General features: G+C 44.0%; 2 protein-coding genes across 2 annotated transcripts in view; one reads left to right on the top strand and one right to left on the bottom strand.

The window, feature by feature from the left end:
• Positions 1 to 163: 163 nt before the first annotated feature.
• On the top strand, positions 164 to 15,220 carry T265_01169 (hypothetical protein; the record flags this gene model as incomplete). The annotated part of the gene is made up of 2 exons (XM_009165130.1): positions 164 to 230; positions 15,093 to 15,220. 2 exons carry the CDS (start codon positions 164 to 166, stop codon positions 15,218 to 15,220), a joined length of 195 nt encoding a protein of 64 aa, XP_009163394.1.
• Positions 15,221 to 15,336: 116 nt separating this feature from the next.
• T265_01168 (hypothetical protein) overlaps positions 15,337 to 19,080 on the bottom strand; it is a gene marked incomplete at both ends in the record, with an annotated part of 32,170 nt that continues 28,426 nt past the window's right edge. The window contains 2 exons of the mRNA XM_009165129.1: positions 15,337 to 15,648; positions 18,152 to 18,527. Of these exons, the coding sequence (XP_009163393.1) occupies positions 15,601 to 15,648; positions 18,152 to 18,527 (424 nt within the window). The remainder of the gene's footprint in view (positions 15,649 to 18,151; positions 18,528 to 19,080) is intronic.

Raw genomic sequence — 19,080 nt, 5'->3', positions numbered from 1 at the left:
GTGTGTGTTGGGCCGAGTTGTATGCCTATTTATTGTGTGCAGTGTGAAGAGAGGGGTGTCCCTTCGTGTTTGATGCTTGCGCGAACATGAATACAACTTGTCCTGATGTGCTTGAATTGCGTAAGCCTGGCGTGTGACGCAAATGATAGCTGCGTAAACAAAAATGGATGGGAAGTTGCAGTGTACGTGTTGTCGGCTGAAGTTGCAAGTGGGACAGGAATTGTCACGCGGTTTGAGTGATCTGAACCCGTGAATTCCGAAGAGATAAACCATCGCAGTTTTTGAAGCGCTATGATCATGACGGCTGTAGCGGCTACCCTCCTGTCTGCATACCCCTGGAAGTAAATTTACTAGTACATCCACATAGACTGTCTATTGTCTTGTTTACCCCACAACCACGAGCATCACCTACCATGTCATCATCACCTACTTTTCCCCTTCGCTAAGGGGTCAGGGTAGAGGTCACTCATCAATCAATGACCGCCCTCAAATCTCAACGGAACCATTCACATTTTAGCTTGAAATATTCCAAGTAAGCAAGAGCAGGTCGTCATCATCGCTTAAAAAGCTTGATAGAAGATCAGACTGGTTTGTCTTTCCATAATTGTAGGCCACCACAAACCTATAACTACATTTTCCATCCAATTTTTGTGGGACGAATCACATTCAGCAGTGGCCATCTTACTCTGAGATAACCCGAACCAAGTGGTTAGCTGGAGAGATTTGTAGATACACACAAGTTGATAGTAACTAGAACTAATGAAGAGGGGTTCATAGCAAACAGCGACCAACATTTTTAACGGCTTTTTGTTTCATTATACTATGCTTTGGTTCTTCACCGAACGGAGAACAATTCTAGTACTTTATATGGTCTCTGACACCAGGTAGTGCATCCACAATAGATCAAAGCAACCTGTGCAGCAAATGTTTAAATTTAGAGATTTAATTTAGAAAATAGACTTGCGATGGAAACGGTTGGTAGGCTCAGTAAATTCAAGTCGACAAACTAGACAGTCATAAAGATGGTCAGTCCCAATGAGCTCCTACAAATTAATTTGAGAACTCGCATGTGCTATACAGTCTTAAGAAATAAAAGTGATAACAGGCACCAGATAAGGGCCTGAAAGTCCACTTGTCGACTCAAACTCAGAGGAGAGAGCACGACCTTATGAATTAAAACTTGTCAGCAGTGCCAGTAAAGGGTAATCGATCAGCTGAGGCAAAAATGTCTTACCGTAGGTATACCGATAGCTCTCACCAAACAGATATCCGTAATGTTGGGGCGAAGTGTTCAAAATGTCTTGAATAACCATGCGCAAATTTTTGCTTAGAGATGTATTTTTTGGTATCATTACTAGAATACATTTAAAGAAAACAATTCAATAAAGCCTGCTGCGCGTGTGAATTATCTCGTATTGCTTCTTGATGATCTTGAAGTCAACCACGTGAAGCCTTGTTTTCGCAAAGAACTGACGAAAATCGCTTCAGCCATACATCAAGATGCCACTGGAGCGAGGGTGCTCTGCATTTTGAGGCGTGGTTTTGAGGACAGCAGCTGATACCAGAATGTCAGATACTCATTATGAACTACTTACAACATTCCAGTAGTCAAAAAGTGAATCAATTAAGATATCAATCGTTGGGCGCGATGTCCGCTGTCAATATTTTCTCCTCAAATTTTCACACCAACACCAGGGTCTTACCGCAAGATAATCCATCACGCAGACAAAACAGGAGATTGTTTCCTTGCTGCGTGAAGTCTTCAAATATAGGTAGACCGAGAAATCGATTGCGTTTTAGTGGTTTGAGTTCAGATCTTCAGTCATTTCACCGCAATTCAATTCACTCATCACAGGGAGATACTCCCCCCCGTCAATAAAGTTACAGACGAGCCTAACGGCTAGAAAAACCACCGATGGCAGATATTGTGAAGCTGAAGTTCTTTGGCGACAGGAAATCGAAAAAAAAACCCATGATGGAGTTTGCGTTTAGCATTTCACAGCCTACGAACTAATTTAAGATATCTCCAAAAGCTTTGTCTGTTTCAAACTTTTCCACGACATTCACTTACATTTCCAGCGAAGCAGAACCCCATGGTTTCATATTCGGTGAAATGTGATCCTCACCTCTGATCATCATTCTTGTTGAACCCGAAGTCACCTTGTTTCTGAATGGATAAATGTTATGCCCCAATTGTGGTACTATACGCACGGTCTCCATGGAAAACATGCTTTGTTCAAGAAACGTGTTGAGATCTACTATAGTACCATGCGAAGACACATACCGTGCAAACGGGTTACGGTTATTTTCGTCTTAAGACTCAATGGGAAGGATAGCTGACCGCTCGTTAGACTCACGGATGGTCACCGAACGCTTAAATTTCGCATAGAATGACCAATGTGCACACATCAAAGTCATCAGTTCATTGCACCGCAACTATATCTGCTGTTTAAAGAAGCCGTACCTTGGTGAGCTCAGTTACTTATGCGGTATCTCGTTTATCAAGGTGAAAAATCTGATCAACGACTGGATCATTCGCAATCCGATCACCACATGCATTGCAGTTCATTAACACGCTCCAGCACGCGCTGCCGAACCTGATCTCTGTAACTTTCTTTGTACCTGTCCGGTGCAGCGAAGACTGAACATGAGAAGTTTCAAGCTTCACGATTCCAACAAAACCCGTGAGGCAGGTGTTTGGGTGGGTACGTCTTCCATAAGAGGAAGATAAACCACTTCATAGAAAACTTTGGTATCGGTGATTGAAGACAGTGCTTGAAGCACGCCGCTACAACCTGTCCTTCGACAACCACTTATTACTAAAAATGGGTAAAAATGGCTAAAAATGGGTAATTCGTGGCATGAAATAGACTGGAGAACAGTGAGAACATAACCCATACAACAGACACGTATTCAGTGCTATCGAGTTTAGGAAAACTGATGAACATGGTTAGCGAGTATACACTATACATTGTTACAAAGAACTAAAATTATTGGCGCGTTCTATTAGGAGTGTGTTTGGAACCGACCTGTTGTGTTGTTGGGTATCCGTTGCCTGAGGTGAGAAAGTCACCAACATTTCCAGTAAAAATGGGAAATAGCGTAAGTTGGGAGCTCAGTAACAATGCCCCTGCGTGCCCCAGAGATTGTGTATCTTCAAGACCGGCCGGAGCCACGCTCTCCATGGAGGTGCACACACTTAGCAGCACTATTCTAACTTTTTACTTATAAACGGTGTTCACATCGCTGCACTCGGTACTGGCAGTATTGAAGCAAGTATGTGTGGTATTACTGGCTTACAAAAAGCAAAAACTGTCATTCATCATGATTGAGTGAAAAGTGGGTCTGACATCTTCTGCATCAGAGGTTCAACTGCCATTTTAACGGTGGATACCACTGATGAGGCATGAGAGTAGTACGTTTTTTCGTAAATCCGCTTCGCGTCTCCTGAAACGTGGGATCTATCACGGAATTTGTGGAGCCGCTTTGTAGCATTTGCTTGGATTTAAGCAACAGTCAATTAATATCCAGAAAAGTTCAGAAAGACATTTTCCAGAAGACGACGGATACACAGTTTTCATAAATAAGATGCATATGAGAGTTTGCTCCCCTGTTCAACAGTCTGTAACTGTTCAGTTGGTGTTTTCTAATAAACGACTCCACGGCGAAGGCCTTCTTCCTTTCACCAATAGCTGACTAGACCTTGATTGGATAATGTCCATCTCAAGGAAGAGGTGAAGTAGACGAAAGAGCGGAAATTGCTGAAAGCATTCGGCGTAGGCACCCGCTTGGTCCTATCACGTTTGATGCCGGATTACCTTCATTTTAGACTCTGCTGAATGAAGGTTTTCAACCTTACCAACTCAGCTGACGCCATCTGTCATAAAGAAAACTTGGAAACCCAGATTTACGCTCAACCTCGAATACGCTGATGAAAGGCAGGATTTCCGCAAATATGCTGTATCCCTGTGGACGGCGATTTTTGTTACCTGTCACCATGTGGAATGCTGAGCCTGGTAGCGCATTTACTTACGACGTTAAGTAAAGCCTTCTCCCGAAATCATTTGGGTGAAAAAGTGGCTTAAATTTGGTGAAATTAGCACAACGGAAAAAAATATAATTTACAACCCTTTTCAGTCACCCCATACAGCTAAAACCAACCCTTACTCTAAATCCCAAAACGTCACTCCTATAGGCTCGTATAGTAGACCGGATGATCCCCTCATCGACGAGTGTTCAGGATGTGTCACTAGGACGCATGAACTGGAATTTGAGCTGATTCGACCAGATTTGCCACATGTTCACTACCAAAATAACAGTATCTGTGTTCTAATTTACGCTACTACTGTTTAGGCTACGATAATCTGTATCACTGTCTGCTTCACATTCCACGTCAATTTAATCGGTGTCAAGATATTTGAAGCACTTGATTGTCTGCATTTTTCCTCCAATAACTCTGAAAAATCACTTGCAGCAAAAGCGTGCATTATCTCTGCAGTTATTTGACGTTTTGGTTTTTTTTATTCCTTCGTAAATATCCGCTATGCGAACGAGACGCCTGGGGCGGGTAACTCTGAAACAAACTCCCATTTTGCCAAGATCGTGAACGGATATCGTTCCGTAGCCTTCACACACAGTCTGGACAAGTGCACTAAAAGTTCAGCCATGGCTGCATTTGGAATCTGGAGACTTTTCACGTTGAAAACAAGAGGTCTTATGCCAAACATCCACTGGCGTACTTTATGCAGCAATCCACACCTTTCATGCATTTTTTCAAAGTCTATTCACAGATCTCGATCATGGTGGTCCCAGATGCATTCACGCTGATTCCTCTTGCTTTCTGTAGGGTGCGCTCATGCACTGTTCGGGGGCAAAAGCCGTCAACTATGGAGCCAGTATGTTCCTCGCTTTTCGATTCGATTACTCGGCTTTTTCTTAGAGTAGAAATGGCCTCTGGTTCACTTGAGGCACAGGGTGCAGAAAATGAGGATAAAAGTCCACACCATCAGTGAGGAAATTAAACAATGATATAGGTGTGTCTGAAAATGTACAAAAATTTGTTACCATCGTTCTAGTCATTTTAGAAAAACCTCAGTGGCATTTCAATTTCATGACACTGTACGTCAGGAAGATTTGATGGGCGTCAGTAAACGTGACTAACGCTGACCACTGACCGTCACCTCATGGAGTGGAATCCAGTCGTGTACTGGAGTGTACCATACAGTAGGGCACGACCAATCGTACGTCCAGTATGTCACTCCAATACAGTCAGACTCCATTAAATCCACTAGAAGTTGATGTGTGCACAGTGAATAAGAGAAGGTCATGCTGTTCTTGGAACCGCCGCTCTGGGGAAGTGATAGATTACATCCTGTAATGCAAACAGCTGTGGGATCGGATGACTGTGTCCTCTTCAAGGAAGCACACCGTTTGCGAAAGTGCTTTCTTGGAGAGCAGCACTATACTTATTGCTTTCGTTCATTCCATAGGGGATGGCCACGTCGGGAAACAATCTTATCAAAAAAGCAGGAGGAAATTCTAAGGGATTTTCCAAGGTGAAACTTTGTTGTTTTAACTGAGCTCAGATCCTCGTAAGGCTATCCGAGTGTTACACGTATCTTCAAAAGAACACAAGTCCCGGATTCCTGGTACGGCTTCGAAACAATGCACTACTCACAATTTGACAGTAGCTTAAAACCACAAATAGGCTAGGTGGCTACGGTTCTACATGTGATTCGCCGCTATGGAACTTTCATCTCAAGACCGAAAAAAATCGACACCAATAAGTTTCACCGGCAGACCAAGAACAATGGGAAGAGTGAGAAGACTTGATCCCCAAAGTTGGACAATTGGCTGCTAACCAATTTTCATGGAGTTCTTGTTGTCACTTTTTCTGAATGAGTGCTTATAGGTGTAGGCAGCTAACAATGGTTGTGGAAGACCTGCCTTCTGTATCCTCTTTTATACTCCTCCTTAAAATGTAGCTTTCAAATAATTAATGGCTGTACGGCAGCGAAGCATCAGTCTCAAACACTGATGTGGTGTCGATTATGATCCATAAAGTCAGCAGTGCTTGATGTCTCACTTTATGCTCAGTTTGGGGCGTGCTTCCCGGGCACCGCCGTAATAATGAAGCTACCTTGTGACGCCATTTTTCGAAATATGAGCAAAGCAATTTTTCCAAATAAGGTATCAACCAACGAGAATGCTCAACTATCACTCACATCTCATCCTTTTAGAAAAAATAACTAATATGAACTGTTTTTGATGTATTCTTTGAATCGCACACCAATGGCCTCAACAGCTTTCGTCAGTCTGGTGTAGTTACTCGCTCCAACAGGATTAAATGCTCCAGATATTCAATCGCATAGCGTAACGTCATCTGAACTATCGATCGAAACTTTCAGCGTTGAGGTTATTTTTTCTCTGTTGCATGTGACAGGAAACTCGTCGAATAAAACTACCGGCCTCAGATCTGGAGCAAGAATGAAAGAGAAACGGTGGGAGAGAAAACGAAGTGCCTCAGCAATGGTTATCATGAGTCGTATCAGGTAGCCTGAATGAGGGGACAACTGTGTGGTGTACTTAAAGACCGACCAACCACGCAATGTACTCTTCAAACAACGAAGACTTGTTGAGCTTCTGCACGTACGCTAAGTCCTGTCACGGACGCGCGTGCGCAGAAGCATCACATGACAAGTGAATCAGAGTAGCTAACCGTCCCTAATTTACTACGCACCATCTCACAACTGTTATGATCAGAGAGCGGCCGTTCGCTAAGATGTGTAACTGACCAGTATGTGATGGATAAAGCGCGGCAAACGTCTTATAATTCTTTTCTTCTTCCATCAAGTGCTTAATTAGGGGGATTAAGAGAGAGGAACAGCTTCTAAGTGTTATGTTTTCAGCGTCAAATGAAAACAGGATGTTTTTGTGGAAAACAGTATGGCTGGATGTTATGACTGACACGATTCAAGTACATTAGGATTTTGAGGTTCTTCGCTACACCATGAAACCAGAAATTTTAGACACTGAAGCATCGTTTTGGAATTCACAACTCTCAAAAATGAATTTGCATAAAAAGGGATTGGATTGATCATAGATAGCCTACCGGATGGATAAACAAAGGACACTATTTCCTGACGAAGTGCGCAATATACGCACTGTTAAGAACATTGGGTCAGCTATCCTCAAGAGGCACTCGAGTCTGCCATCTATCGCATCTAAAGAGGTCGCAGTCTACTGTATGTAGTCAAAATTGGCTTGGCCAAACTCCGACCTATGGCTGCCTAAAGTACTCTTACCTTAAAGTGTCGTAGTACGCATGCATAGAAGATCTCCTTAAATCCACGAATGTTTTGCAGAATAAGTCCCAAGTTTACAAGAACACAGTACGCGGCAGTGGAAAGCGCAACGTAGAAATCAAACTGAAATCGAACACTATCATCTACATAGAGCATCGCGCTCAGCATACACTTGATGTTGAAACTATTAGTATGAGGTTAATGATGCTGATCATACTCTGTTGTATTCCATCCTTATTAGCCACGTGAGTTCGACCTTGCTGCTAGAGCACTTATGTTTCTACTCCTCCCCACCTTGCCTGGCAGCCATAATCTATGCGTGATGAATACCGCCGGCTTAAGTATGACTTTCTCCTTCGGTTTAAACGGGTTGAAGTGCTCGCATGCTGTTCCACACATTAATTTGCGCAAAATAGTTCACCATATTAATTACATTGGGGCTTCGAGAAATACACTCATTTGCAAATCAATTTATTTTTCACCAGAGGCTACCCACAAGGTTGCCGAAAACTCTTCGACGACCGATTTCGCCCTTCTTGGGGCTCGTCAGGTAGGCACAGTCCCTGTGTTTCCGTTAACCTTATGTTCTACTCGAACCCAAATTGGACCATTTCTCGAGAAATACACTCACTTGCAGATCAATTTGGTTTTCACGAGAGACTCAACTGAATCTCTCGTTTACGCTATTCTACAAATGAATGTGCTGCACACAGGCCGCCTCGGAAGCAGTCCAATTTGGGTTCAGGTAGGACATAAAGTTGACGGAAACTCGGTAACTACACCTACCTGATGAGCCCCAAGAAGGGCAAAACCGGTCGTGGGCTGTTGAAGAGTTTTCGGCAACCTTGTGAGTAGTTCCCTTTATGAAAATACATTGGGGCTTCGTTGATATGATTCGGCAGGCAGATCCTTGCGTCTCAGAATAAAACTAATAGTCTCCTGCCTGGCCTGCGAGTTGAGCAAAGTAATCTGGTGGCATAATCAGTTTCACGTTGTCTCATGGTATTCTTTCTTCCCTGAGACTGATCTATGGAACAGGCGAAAGGCTCCAAAATGGAGTAAACCATGGCTAGGCTATTCGGTAGATTAATTTCGAAAAGTGACGAAGTTTGGGTATCAAAACCCAACAAGGTGGTTGGCGTAACTATCGTAACAGCCGGTTTAATTAGGATAGGCCTGGTACTATTAGTGATTGGCTGGCTCATTATCACTAGATAAGTTCTTCAAGTAGCCATTCTACCGATCAGTTAAGGCTGGAACGCGGGGTCATATTAAATGAATCACACACTATATAGACATGCCACAGCTTATACATAAGAATCTACAACTGACACAAGCAGGGTACGTTTACCACTGATGTAGTGGCCCATGTAGCACCGCTACATTCCGGTAGAAAGTCTGAGAAGCTGGGTGAGTCTGATAGGGATCAGTGATACGCCCAGTAATGTGTGATCCCAGGCTTCAGCGTTGCGGAATGTAATACAAAGGATGGGCTGGGTACTCAAGTTGCCCAGCGAATTTTGTTCATTTGTTCTGAAACGTCCGTACAAGTATCGCATCATACTTTTCCCATGGCGGTTACCTAGAACCATCCGGTGCCATTCGGTTTATGTTCTTGAAATCGATATCGGTTATTGTTACCGTGTAGACGACGAAACTGGATTGGTAACATTTACCAATGAGCACATCAATGGTGCTACCCCATAAATAGGGTGCATGCAGTGAACAGAACAGCTTTTTTGTACTGAGAACATATAATAATAATCGTTCAGCTGTAGCACCCCTTCAGTGCCTAGCTGACATGTCACTCGAAGAGCTGGGATAGTGCCAGGTTGCCCAACCCTTAGACAGGGGAAGTCGAGAGGCAGAAGTCGGGTTCGACCTACGAACCTTCCAGTCAGTAAATTCGCGCTCTAAACACTTGAGCCACCTCGCTCCCCTGAGAACATATAATTAGACCTGCATTGTGTTAGTTCATCTACTCACCATAAAAGCTAACAAATTTCCAACTGCTTCGTCCGTTTCTCATGGTTGACATAAACCTAAAAACTGGATTTGTCTGTACTTACTAACAATGCCATTCCGAATGGTTTTCATAAATACGTTCATCAGAGAAACCACAGAACTCTGGGTGCCTTCTGGGTGATATAGATTTTCTAGAATACTTGGTGATCGTCAAACGCTTACTTAACGGATAGGATAAGCCAAGTCGATCAGTAAAGATCATAACAGTGAACCTAAACTGATGAACTGACCGGGCTGCATTGGTTCCATTACAATCATCCCTCTACCGGCTGATCAGCCAGACCACTCTCATCACCGACGCAGAAGAAAACTGAGCTCTTGTTTTTGCTGGCCTTGGCTAATTCGAACGGCATCTGAAAACCACGTCTAAACAGATGTTGGGCACATCAGTCACCACCGGGTTAACAAGACAAAATACATAAACGAGCAAGACTGCTTTGTAAACTGAGCAATAATGTCTTCCGAACCCCGCCAACGAACACTCTTGTAGCACCACCATCATCTGTACACACAAAGTCAACTAACGAGAGGTATATCTGATGAATTCCAATGGTGGAACACTTAGAGAAAACCAGGTAATCGTGGTCTCTAAGCTTCACAAGGCGACCAATAGTACAATGAGCTGACTCAGTCTGGACGCGTAGAACTGTTCGAATCATCGACTGATTAAATGTTCCCAATTACTTGAACCGGTCAATTTATCTATTGCAGATGCGTTCACCTCGAGATGAACATGACAGCGGGTAGAATTAGCGGAAATTTATTCGATCTAACCCTTTTCCCCCATAAGACGCTGTTCACACATTCGGCGAACTGATTCAGTGACAGTCGCACAGAATGCTGTTGGTTTGTCACTGACGGTTGTTTTCCAAACCAAGTTGACTGGGTTTCAAGGCAGACGGAAAACTATAAGCGAGATCTCTTTCAAGGAACATGAAAAATCAGAGTCAAGTGTCTGTTACTGTGAGCGGTCGTTTTCTGACCGATGTACTGAACAGTTTGGGAAATCTCCATATTTTCATAATTTCACAAATCGGTTTTTGGATAAGACGTAAAACATATTTCCACAGATCAACAACCTATCAGTCAAACCTACCTCCGGAAAGAGTCGACAAGCCTTATGACCGCCAAATGTAGCTGACTTAAGTAATCTACCATTTCTCCGGTATTTCTGCGGATTTTGCGTCGACTTTCCTAACTGAATTTCATTCAAATGCAGTGCGTATTGGCTAATCTAGTATAATATCACATGACCAGGTGACTCGGGTAGATTGCAATCCACCTTCCTTGGCACAAAACTGTGCCTTCATCTTACAGTGGACTAGTTCAGCCACGCGGATGGGAATTCCCGTAGTTACCTTATAAAGTTACTGAAAGGGTGCAAACTGTTTTGTCGCAGATGCTTAAAAGTCACATTTTTGCTTGGTTTACCACAAACTTGGACGTATCTGGTTTTCCGCAATCATAAATTTACGGACAGTGCAAAAACATCGGAGGAAGCAATATCAGAAACAATTGGCATAGGTAAAAATTTCATTGTTACCCCAGGTCCGCTAATATGTCGAGTCCTTGGGAACTTCGGACCTTCATTTGTGGGGCAATTCTAAATGTGGCCTGAGAAAGTATCCGCTGGTCGTATACACGGAAAAAGAAATGAGGAAATCAATCACCTTCAAATAGAAAACTTACATGTGAAAATGTTCGTCACACAAGGTCATTGATTCGCAGCCGGGAATAAAGAAATCGATCGGGTAACTCTCTGATTGACACTGTTGGGCTGCTAACCAAGGATTGGGTACACACTGATCAATTTGCACAAGCTGGCTTTCCATCACAAGCTATATCATATGAATTCGTCAATGGCCTGTTGGACCAAGGATCAGAATTAAACCCAAATCCACCAGCTACGCAAAACACCAGGTGTGGTTTGAGAAGCGCCAGGTAAGCAGTTCCTTTGAGCGTGGCAAATGTATCTGTTTGAACGGAAGACGTATGAACTTTTTGGGATGCCATCATGCGTTTGTCAACACACCTCTGTCATAGAGCTCCCCTACTGGGCTGTTTTCTTGTGCCACGGTAACCAATAAGCGTCCTAAATGTCTTCTGCGTTGAGACAATACAACTTCATTTGTGTTTGGACGTTTTATGGTGGCCGCCAAGACGATAAGACAGCACGTCCCATTTTCATTGCAGGTATTGAGTGTTCTTGCATTTTGTGATTCAGAGCTGCTAACGCAATATGGTGAAACTGTCAGCTCCCGTTGTCCAGCTCATTAAAACATTTGAAATGAGCATGAAGACTACTTTTAGGAAATGAAGATGAATGAGAACTTCTGAGCTATTGTGCGTTGCTTAATCCTAACCTACCGGTGTAGCTTGCAACATGATAGTGCTAACGTTTGATCAATGCCAAAAAGAGCCCACTAATAAGGTGGGTTACGACATAGACTGTCTGATAGTATAGTCAATTAATATACTGAGAAAACTGATGGTGGAAATCAGAAGGTTCGTCGGCCCTTTAAGGAACGCGAAATTGCATCATGTTGGGTTCTAGGGAGCTCCGAGTCCCCGTGGGTGGCGGTGGAAAAATCAAAACACCGAATTGAAAAAGGACAGACACCTTGCGCAGAGGCATTTCGATCATATTTCGGCTGTTAGTCTTGTGACTTTATATGCAATTTAATCAAACTTGGCATACTTACAGCATTTCAAAAGGTCATGTGAAATGTATAGGGAAGTTTAAGAAAGCAGAGTCATGACCATCTGAATTAAGTTCACGCCGCGTGCATTAGAGTGGAGCAAATTTTAATCAGGTGACAGAAAGCTGAAAAACCAATATAAGCAAAATCGGGTAGGACAAAACAATTTTTAAGTGAGTTAGTGCACGAAAAGGAGCAACAGAGGCTAGGTAAACTCCGAGATGGAAATGGATTTACGATATCCAATAAGAAGCTGGTCTGGGGTTGATTAACAGTCATCATCATCATCAACGGGCGCCCACACCTCTCAGGAGGACGACTACGGTCCTCAACCAAAGCCTTTGGCTCAAAAGCCTAACCGCAAGGCAGCGGTGTTTGGCGGGAAATGCAAATGCATTACCATTTCTACGGAACAAGTCGCCACATGTTCCAACCCCCAAACTGGAGGGCCAGGAGACTGTGTTCGTCAGACCTCTAACCATTGACCAACCTGGTATGAGAGACTCTGTGAGTGTCGCGGGACACTCTTCAGTATAGCTCAATGGATCGCTGAGGTGCGCAAACTGTCACACCACGGTAAGGTCCAGTCTCTTCGTGACGGTTGATTAACAGCTGTTTTCGTAAGCATAAGAACGTCTAGAAGACGTCCTGAGCGATTTAAGGGATACAGCGTTGTGCCTTTCCAGAACTCGATCGGGAGGAAATTGCTTCATTCCATCGGCATCTTAGCTTATTGATGCAAAAAATGAGTTCTTAGTAGTGTGAGAACTGGTTTTTTAAATGGATCTCGTCCCGTAACTTAAGTCTATCTATGCTAAAAGGGCGAGGAGCACTGAGTTCCTAGTATATCACAAACAAAATGCGCCGCTCTTTGCATATTTCGTTGGATGTTCATATACGTTTGTTCGCTGTTGGTCGACTATCTGATTGGCTCCACGGCACTCGGGGTCGGTCGATCATTGCTAGCAGCATTGATAACTGGATAATCGAAACCCAAATTCACCTTCAATTAGAAAGCTGGTGGTTGGCTGAAGAGAGGTTTCTCAGGCTCATGTTATGTTACCATACATTTTCGGGGAACAGCCTAAACCACGAGTTATTCTGAGTTTGTAACACAATAAATGTAGTAAGACACCCATTTTCGACTAAATTACTCTTCTGGAGACACATCCTGATCACCCTATTAGAGAGGGTTGTAATCAGGCTGTAATCTACTTCTCTGTAAAATAGTCAGTTCCAAAATTGTCCACTCCAGATAACCTGTATAGACATCTGGCCAGACACTAGACCAACGGCCCGGTTCCAATCAAGTCCTCAGGGAGGGTTCGATGAGTAGCCAGCAGTCCGATTGGTTAGATCCAATACATCTCAGTAGATGACAGCTCACGTTGTGAGCGAGAGAGTTCAGTGGTTAGAGCGCGAATTTACTAACCGGAAGGTTCACGGCTCGACTTTTCCCCTCTGGACTTGGGCAGCCTGGAAATATCCCAGCCGTCGTGCTTCCTTCGGGTGCTTTGGAAGCTAAACGCCGAAAGGGCTTTACAGCTGAACAACTTTCACTCTTCTTCACGATGTGGCCATCTCCGGTTTATGACATTAAATGGATGGTTAAACACAAGCATCTGCAACGGTAAATAGACCATTCTGAATGTTGTACGATGTCCCTTACATTAACACTCACTCCATCAAGTCCCCTCTGCAGCGAATGCTAACGGACACCATAAAAAACCGTCACTACTGAGAGGGATAGACGTCGCGTTGTCATGAACCGGCGGGTGGTCAGTTCATTCACGTCCACCTTATTTTAGGAAAACAACCCGTGTAGTCACTGCGGGATAAGTGTATCCTACAGCCAGTTACCAGAGAGCTGAGAAATCACACCATAGAAGCAAACAAGATTTTCACGCGATGAACTGAAAAAAAAGAACCACTGAGGGGATGGTTGCTTAGAAGATACCTTGTAGAGGCGCCATTGCTAAGGCCAGGCAGGATTGATCACGGAAATGGTTTACACTATAGCAAGTCCGTAATGCAGTTTCGCATCCGGCCAACCGTTGTGAACCCCCACAGTGACATCTACTGGCTGACCAACGCTGCGAGCGCACATACTGCTCGTCAGCTTCTGTACCTCTGCTCACTACGCAAAAGTTCCCACCTTATTAAGGCCGCAATACACCCGCTAACATGTCCTACACAAAGCCCTTAGGGACATGTCATCCATGACTGGACAAATATGCAGTTTCCAAGTTGTAAGGCACAAACATTCGCTCCAAAGTAGACTTTAGGCTGGTATGCTGACCCGTTCCGGCACTTTTGTTCCAGAAGGCACCACAGACAAATACGAAATTCGCAGACCTGATGGTCGAAAATCGTCCATTTGGATTGCGGAATCACTCGAGTGCCCGAGTCTAACAAATTTAAGACCTCTACTTCACACGTGCTTCTGGTCGTTGACTTGTGTGTGGTTGGCACAACCACCGACCCATCGCTGCGCACCATTACGCACCCTGACAACGCACCGATAGTGTCATCCCGATTGGTGACGAAACGTTTGCAACCAAACTGCCAAGCTCAGCGAACAATCCAACCCCCATCTACGCTACCTGAGCTACCGACATTTTTCCTCTATAGAAAATACGTGCATTTTTGGTAGCCGGTTTGACCCATGCTTAAGTCAACGACCCAAGGTCAAGATAGCTCAATGGTGAAGGTGCAAGCTTACGGACTGGAAGATCCGGAACCCAACCTCCGCGTCTCGATCGCTCCTGTTGAGGCTTGGGCAAACTGGCAATATCCCAGCCCTTAAGCCTCTTTTTGTTGGCATGCCAGTTAGGCACCGAAAGGCTGCCACAGCTAAATGACTTGATTTCTTTTCGACCCAAGCCCTTTACTTGATGCATTTAGAATTCATACGGGGACGGAGCGTTAATTTTGCGGCTGTCTGCCTCAGTCAGTTGTAGCTCCGCTTGTAGATGTAAAGCTGAAGAGCAGTACAGAAGCGAAGGATATTATAAAAAGCCTAGGGATCTAAGTACACCCTTTTTCAGTGTTCTTTTTTGGATAGCGGGCTCTACCCTGGAAATGGTTCAGCCTACCGAGGAAGTGAGCATCGACTGGAAATTCTTACAGAGACCTAACAATATAGTCATGGAAAGAGAGAAAACTAAAGATACTCCCGAGGGGATACGATGATATGACAGCAATACACGCACAAGCAGAACTTAGAAGTAACCGGAACATGCTATGCAAATTAGACGGTCAATTGCTCTTCTTCGTTCGAAAATCCACAGTAACGAGGCCAGAAGACTTTGATTGGTAGGAAAAGCGTGCACTGTAATGTTGACTTGATCAAAATAACTATTTCAAAATTCGGTCTGAAAAGTAGCAATATACAACAATTGCGTCGTTCACAAAAGGCATGAGAACCGATGAGTGTGCATGACGAGAGGTTGAGAAAAAATACTAAATACGGGACGATCAGTGTAATTGTGGGGGCGGGGAGGAGGCAGGTGCATGAATAGGTCCAATAGAGTAAAAGGAGTTGGAGAAAAGTGAGGGAAATCACACATAGATCAAGTATTGTTGCGATTTACAGCCGGTGGTGACTGAGTGGCGAAGACCTAAAACAAAGAGAAAGTAGCATGAGGTAAACTGGAGACTGTATAGTGGAATCATACTACGTCTAGGCAAACGAAAGGCAAACGTTTTGTCACCATTCGAGGAGACATCTTCAGTGCACGGTTGGGTGGGTAATCGCTCTCTTCGTGCTTTCGTTTATATGGTTTACAAAGCACGAAAAGAGGGAGTACCCATCAAATAGCGCACTGAAGATGTCTCCTCGAATGGTGACAAAACGTTTGTAAATCAGTTGTCAAGCTCGGTGAACAGATCAACAGCCATCTGATCAATTACCAATAAGTGATTTTCTAGTAGATGAAACAAATGTATAAAAAGCTCAAGAGCGAATGAACAGGATATTGAAAAATAACCAAGTTACTTATCTCTATTGAGTAGGTGACGACGCATCACGAACAATCGTCATTCTGTTTACGAAAAGGATACAAAATCTAGATATGTTATGGATAATGTACAGAGCTATCATAGTCTGTCCAAAATAGAGTACGCTGAGAGTAGCTCTTTCCGCATAATTCAATTAGATGTGGTACTTCGACTGCCAAACCCGCAGCTGTAAACTCTAACCTTGGTATTGAAACGGACTTAAGGGGGCCACCCGCACCGCACTAGTCTCTGTTGTCAATAACGCTCTCTAGTCAACTAAGGAGAGGCTAGTGTTGTATGCTGAACTGTTTGTGAACTCCGCATTGTGGAACCGTTGCATAGAATCGTGGATGTCCTGACTGTACCCGGTCATACAACCACTGACAACCTTCTGCCTCCCAAATCCCATCGGACCAAGAAGTATCCCATCAAAAACAGTCATTATGCCAGATGGATTTTTTTTATCTCCCAAGCACCGATCGAATACCCCGTGCGCCTCGGATACATCACAACCCAGAAGGGTTCCTACCATGTCTTCAGCCTATTCGTCAAAGTCGATGTATTCAAAGCGCGGCCACCAACTGGCAAATACGTTGATCCATGGAGCAGCTCCCATAGGTAAGTTAACCACGAAGAAAGTCCTGCCAATACCTAACGACTGACCCCCATCCACTGATAAAAGCCAAATTTTATTGGATTCCGAGGTTGATTCCGTGGGACAACCCAGCGTAAAAAATATCCACAGTAACAAAACGGAGGGCGAGGAGGCATTCAACGGGGACAACGTCAAAGAACTCAGATTAAACGTAATCAACTCCTATGCAGGAAAACCAACCATCGACGTAGTGCGAGTCAAACGGTATTTAAAACCATGAAGTGCTACAAAACTTGAACTGTCATTCCAGTGCACCTCCACACTAATCGACAAAGTCAAACTGTATCCCCCACAGAAGATGACCCGATCCCAATCGAGTCACCGAAGAGCGTGGACTACTCCATTTACCTTGTTTCTGGTTGCAGAGTAACAACCTGTTACTCCAACGGATCAACAAGGAATCAAGACAGTGAACCGCCATGCAAATAACGGTGTGCTAGTGAGCATCTAAGGAAATCAACCATTTAAGTCCGACGGTTGCGAAATTCTACGGAGGTCAACGCATAGGAAAAACGTGAATCGAAAAGAGAAAAAGTATTGAAGTATTACACTATGTTCAGTCGACACCCAAACAAGTCCATCGACATTCTCAAGCAGAACACGAATACGCCAAGCTAGTGCGATCAAACGATGATTAAATACTGCAAGCGAAAAAGCCGGGTTACGACGTAGATGAGCAACTCGGGTGCGCCTCTGTTTGAATCAAGATCAGGCTGAAGCAAACCGACGCTCAGGAATTACGGCAAATCGTCTAAAAAAAAAACTCTCGAGTTACGGTCAACACAAGCGCACCGACTCGGCATATGCTTCTTACCAGAAGACAATATAGATGCTTTACTCAGACAAGTGACTAGATAAGGAGCGATCAAACAAACAAAATAAAGCAACGCTTCAGGACTAAAGAAAAAGGCTACTGAAACCATCCCGTACGAGATTAATAATCACCATCACTATCAGCAGCAGCTGGAAAAACCGTCCACTTGTCGTACAGTGCTTATAGCTGCCACAGTTCCGTTGATCGCTGAATTGGGGGTTAGGCTGGATATCTGCGCAGTGGCTGCGGTTGCTGATAAAACTGATGTGGCACGTCAGCTTGACGTGCTCTTAAAAACCTATGAACACCGTTGAGCTTGAAACAGAGTGTAATTTGGTGATTTCATAATTATTCGGTGAAAACTTGACCTTTTTTGACGCAAACAATCGAATACTTTAAGTCGCAGATTTTACCTGATCAAAATCTATAGCTTGGTCTTCTGCATTCGTGGCTAGAAAATCAGCGGACATTCGGAACGGTGATTGTGTTGTTGAGAGACGACCAGGCGGATAAATTTCACACAGTATGCCCTAGTGAGTTCAGACACAGTGCGATTGATGGACGTCGCATGTGAAATTCAATATATCTATCTACAAAGAATGGACCACGCAAAACGGCACGGGTGGAAACGAAAACAACCGGAAAATGTGCTTACGATTTTATCCGCGTCTTCACACAACAATGTGGACGCATTCGACCTATTCTCCTGGTTGGGAGCACTGTCCAACACAACCTTGGAACAGTGAGGAACCTCATTTTCATCAACAACGGTGGTATAACCATCACAGGATCCCGAAGCTCGAAGTGGCCGATAGCCACTAGACTTTGTGGAGTCATCTTCCAAAGGGCTATTGGTGTCCGAAAGCTCTTTTCGCAGTCGAGTTGATGGGGTTGGGGAAGTGTTCAAATTAGAGAAGGAAGACATGGAACTGCCCATGGTAGACCGCAACAACGGGGAACCAGTGAGGCCGCTATGTTCGAACGATGTAGTTCTGCTGTTCGGACTCTCTTGGGAAAGCGGTTTAGAAAGTCTGTAGGTGATGAAAACGAAAGGTAATACCGTAAACTGCAGTTCTGCATCAAAACACAACTTCAAACGTACAGAAAAAATATGGGACGGAGAGAAACGCGGTTCGTAGCAATGACCAGCCGGACAATACAAATAAGCGATGCAGAAACCAGACACTGTGTTCGGTCGAGATCAACTCATAATGATAAGAGATTCTCGTCTGTTGCGAAGGGAAAGTCTGGATAACCCCGAAAACAAACCATGATCTGTTCCGATTAAACTGGGGCTCATCAGCAGTATGTAGCACGATAGGTCGCTCTGCTTAAACCTTAGCTGTTGACCTCAGCAGTGGCCGAATTCCGTGATAGACGGCGTTCTACGAAACTGACTACACTTTGCTTCCAAACATTTACAAACGCAAGGCCCGTCAGACCTCCCCTGATCATGAAAAGTTGGCTACTTTTCTGGAGACAAATTTGTTGCAGGTGATAACCAAATGGATCGACATAAGAAACGGGTTTGTTTTATGACCTGAACAACAATTAGCGTGGGTAACTCGCTGTACAATCATTTTT

This window comes from Opisthorchis viverrini, assembly GCF_000715545.1.
Source record: "Opisthorchis viverrini unplaced genomic scaffold opera_v5_12, whole genome shotgun sequence".
In the NCBI taxonomy this organism is placed as follows: Eukaryota; Metazoa; Platyhelminthes; class Trematoda; order Opisthorchiida; family Opisthorchiidae; genus Opisthorchis; species Opisthorchis viverrini.
The sequence above is the reverse complement of the archived record's forward strand: the minus strand, read 5'-3'. Positions and strand labels throughout refer to the sequence as shown.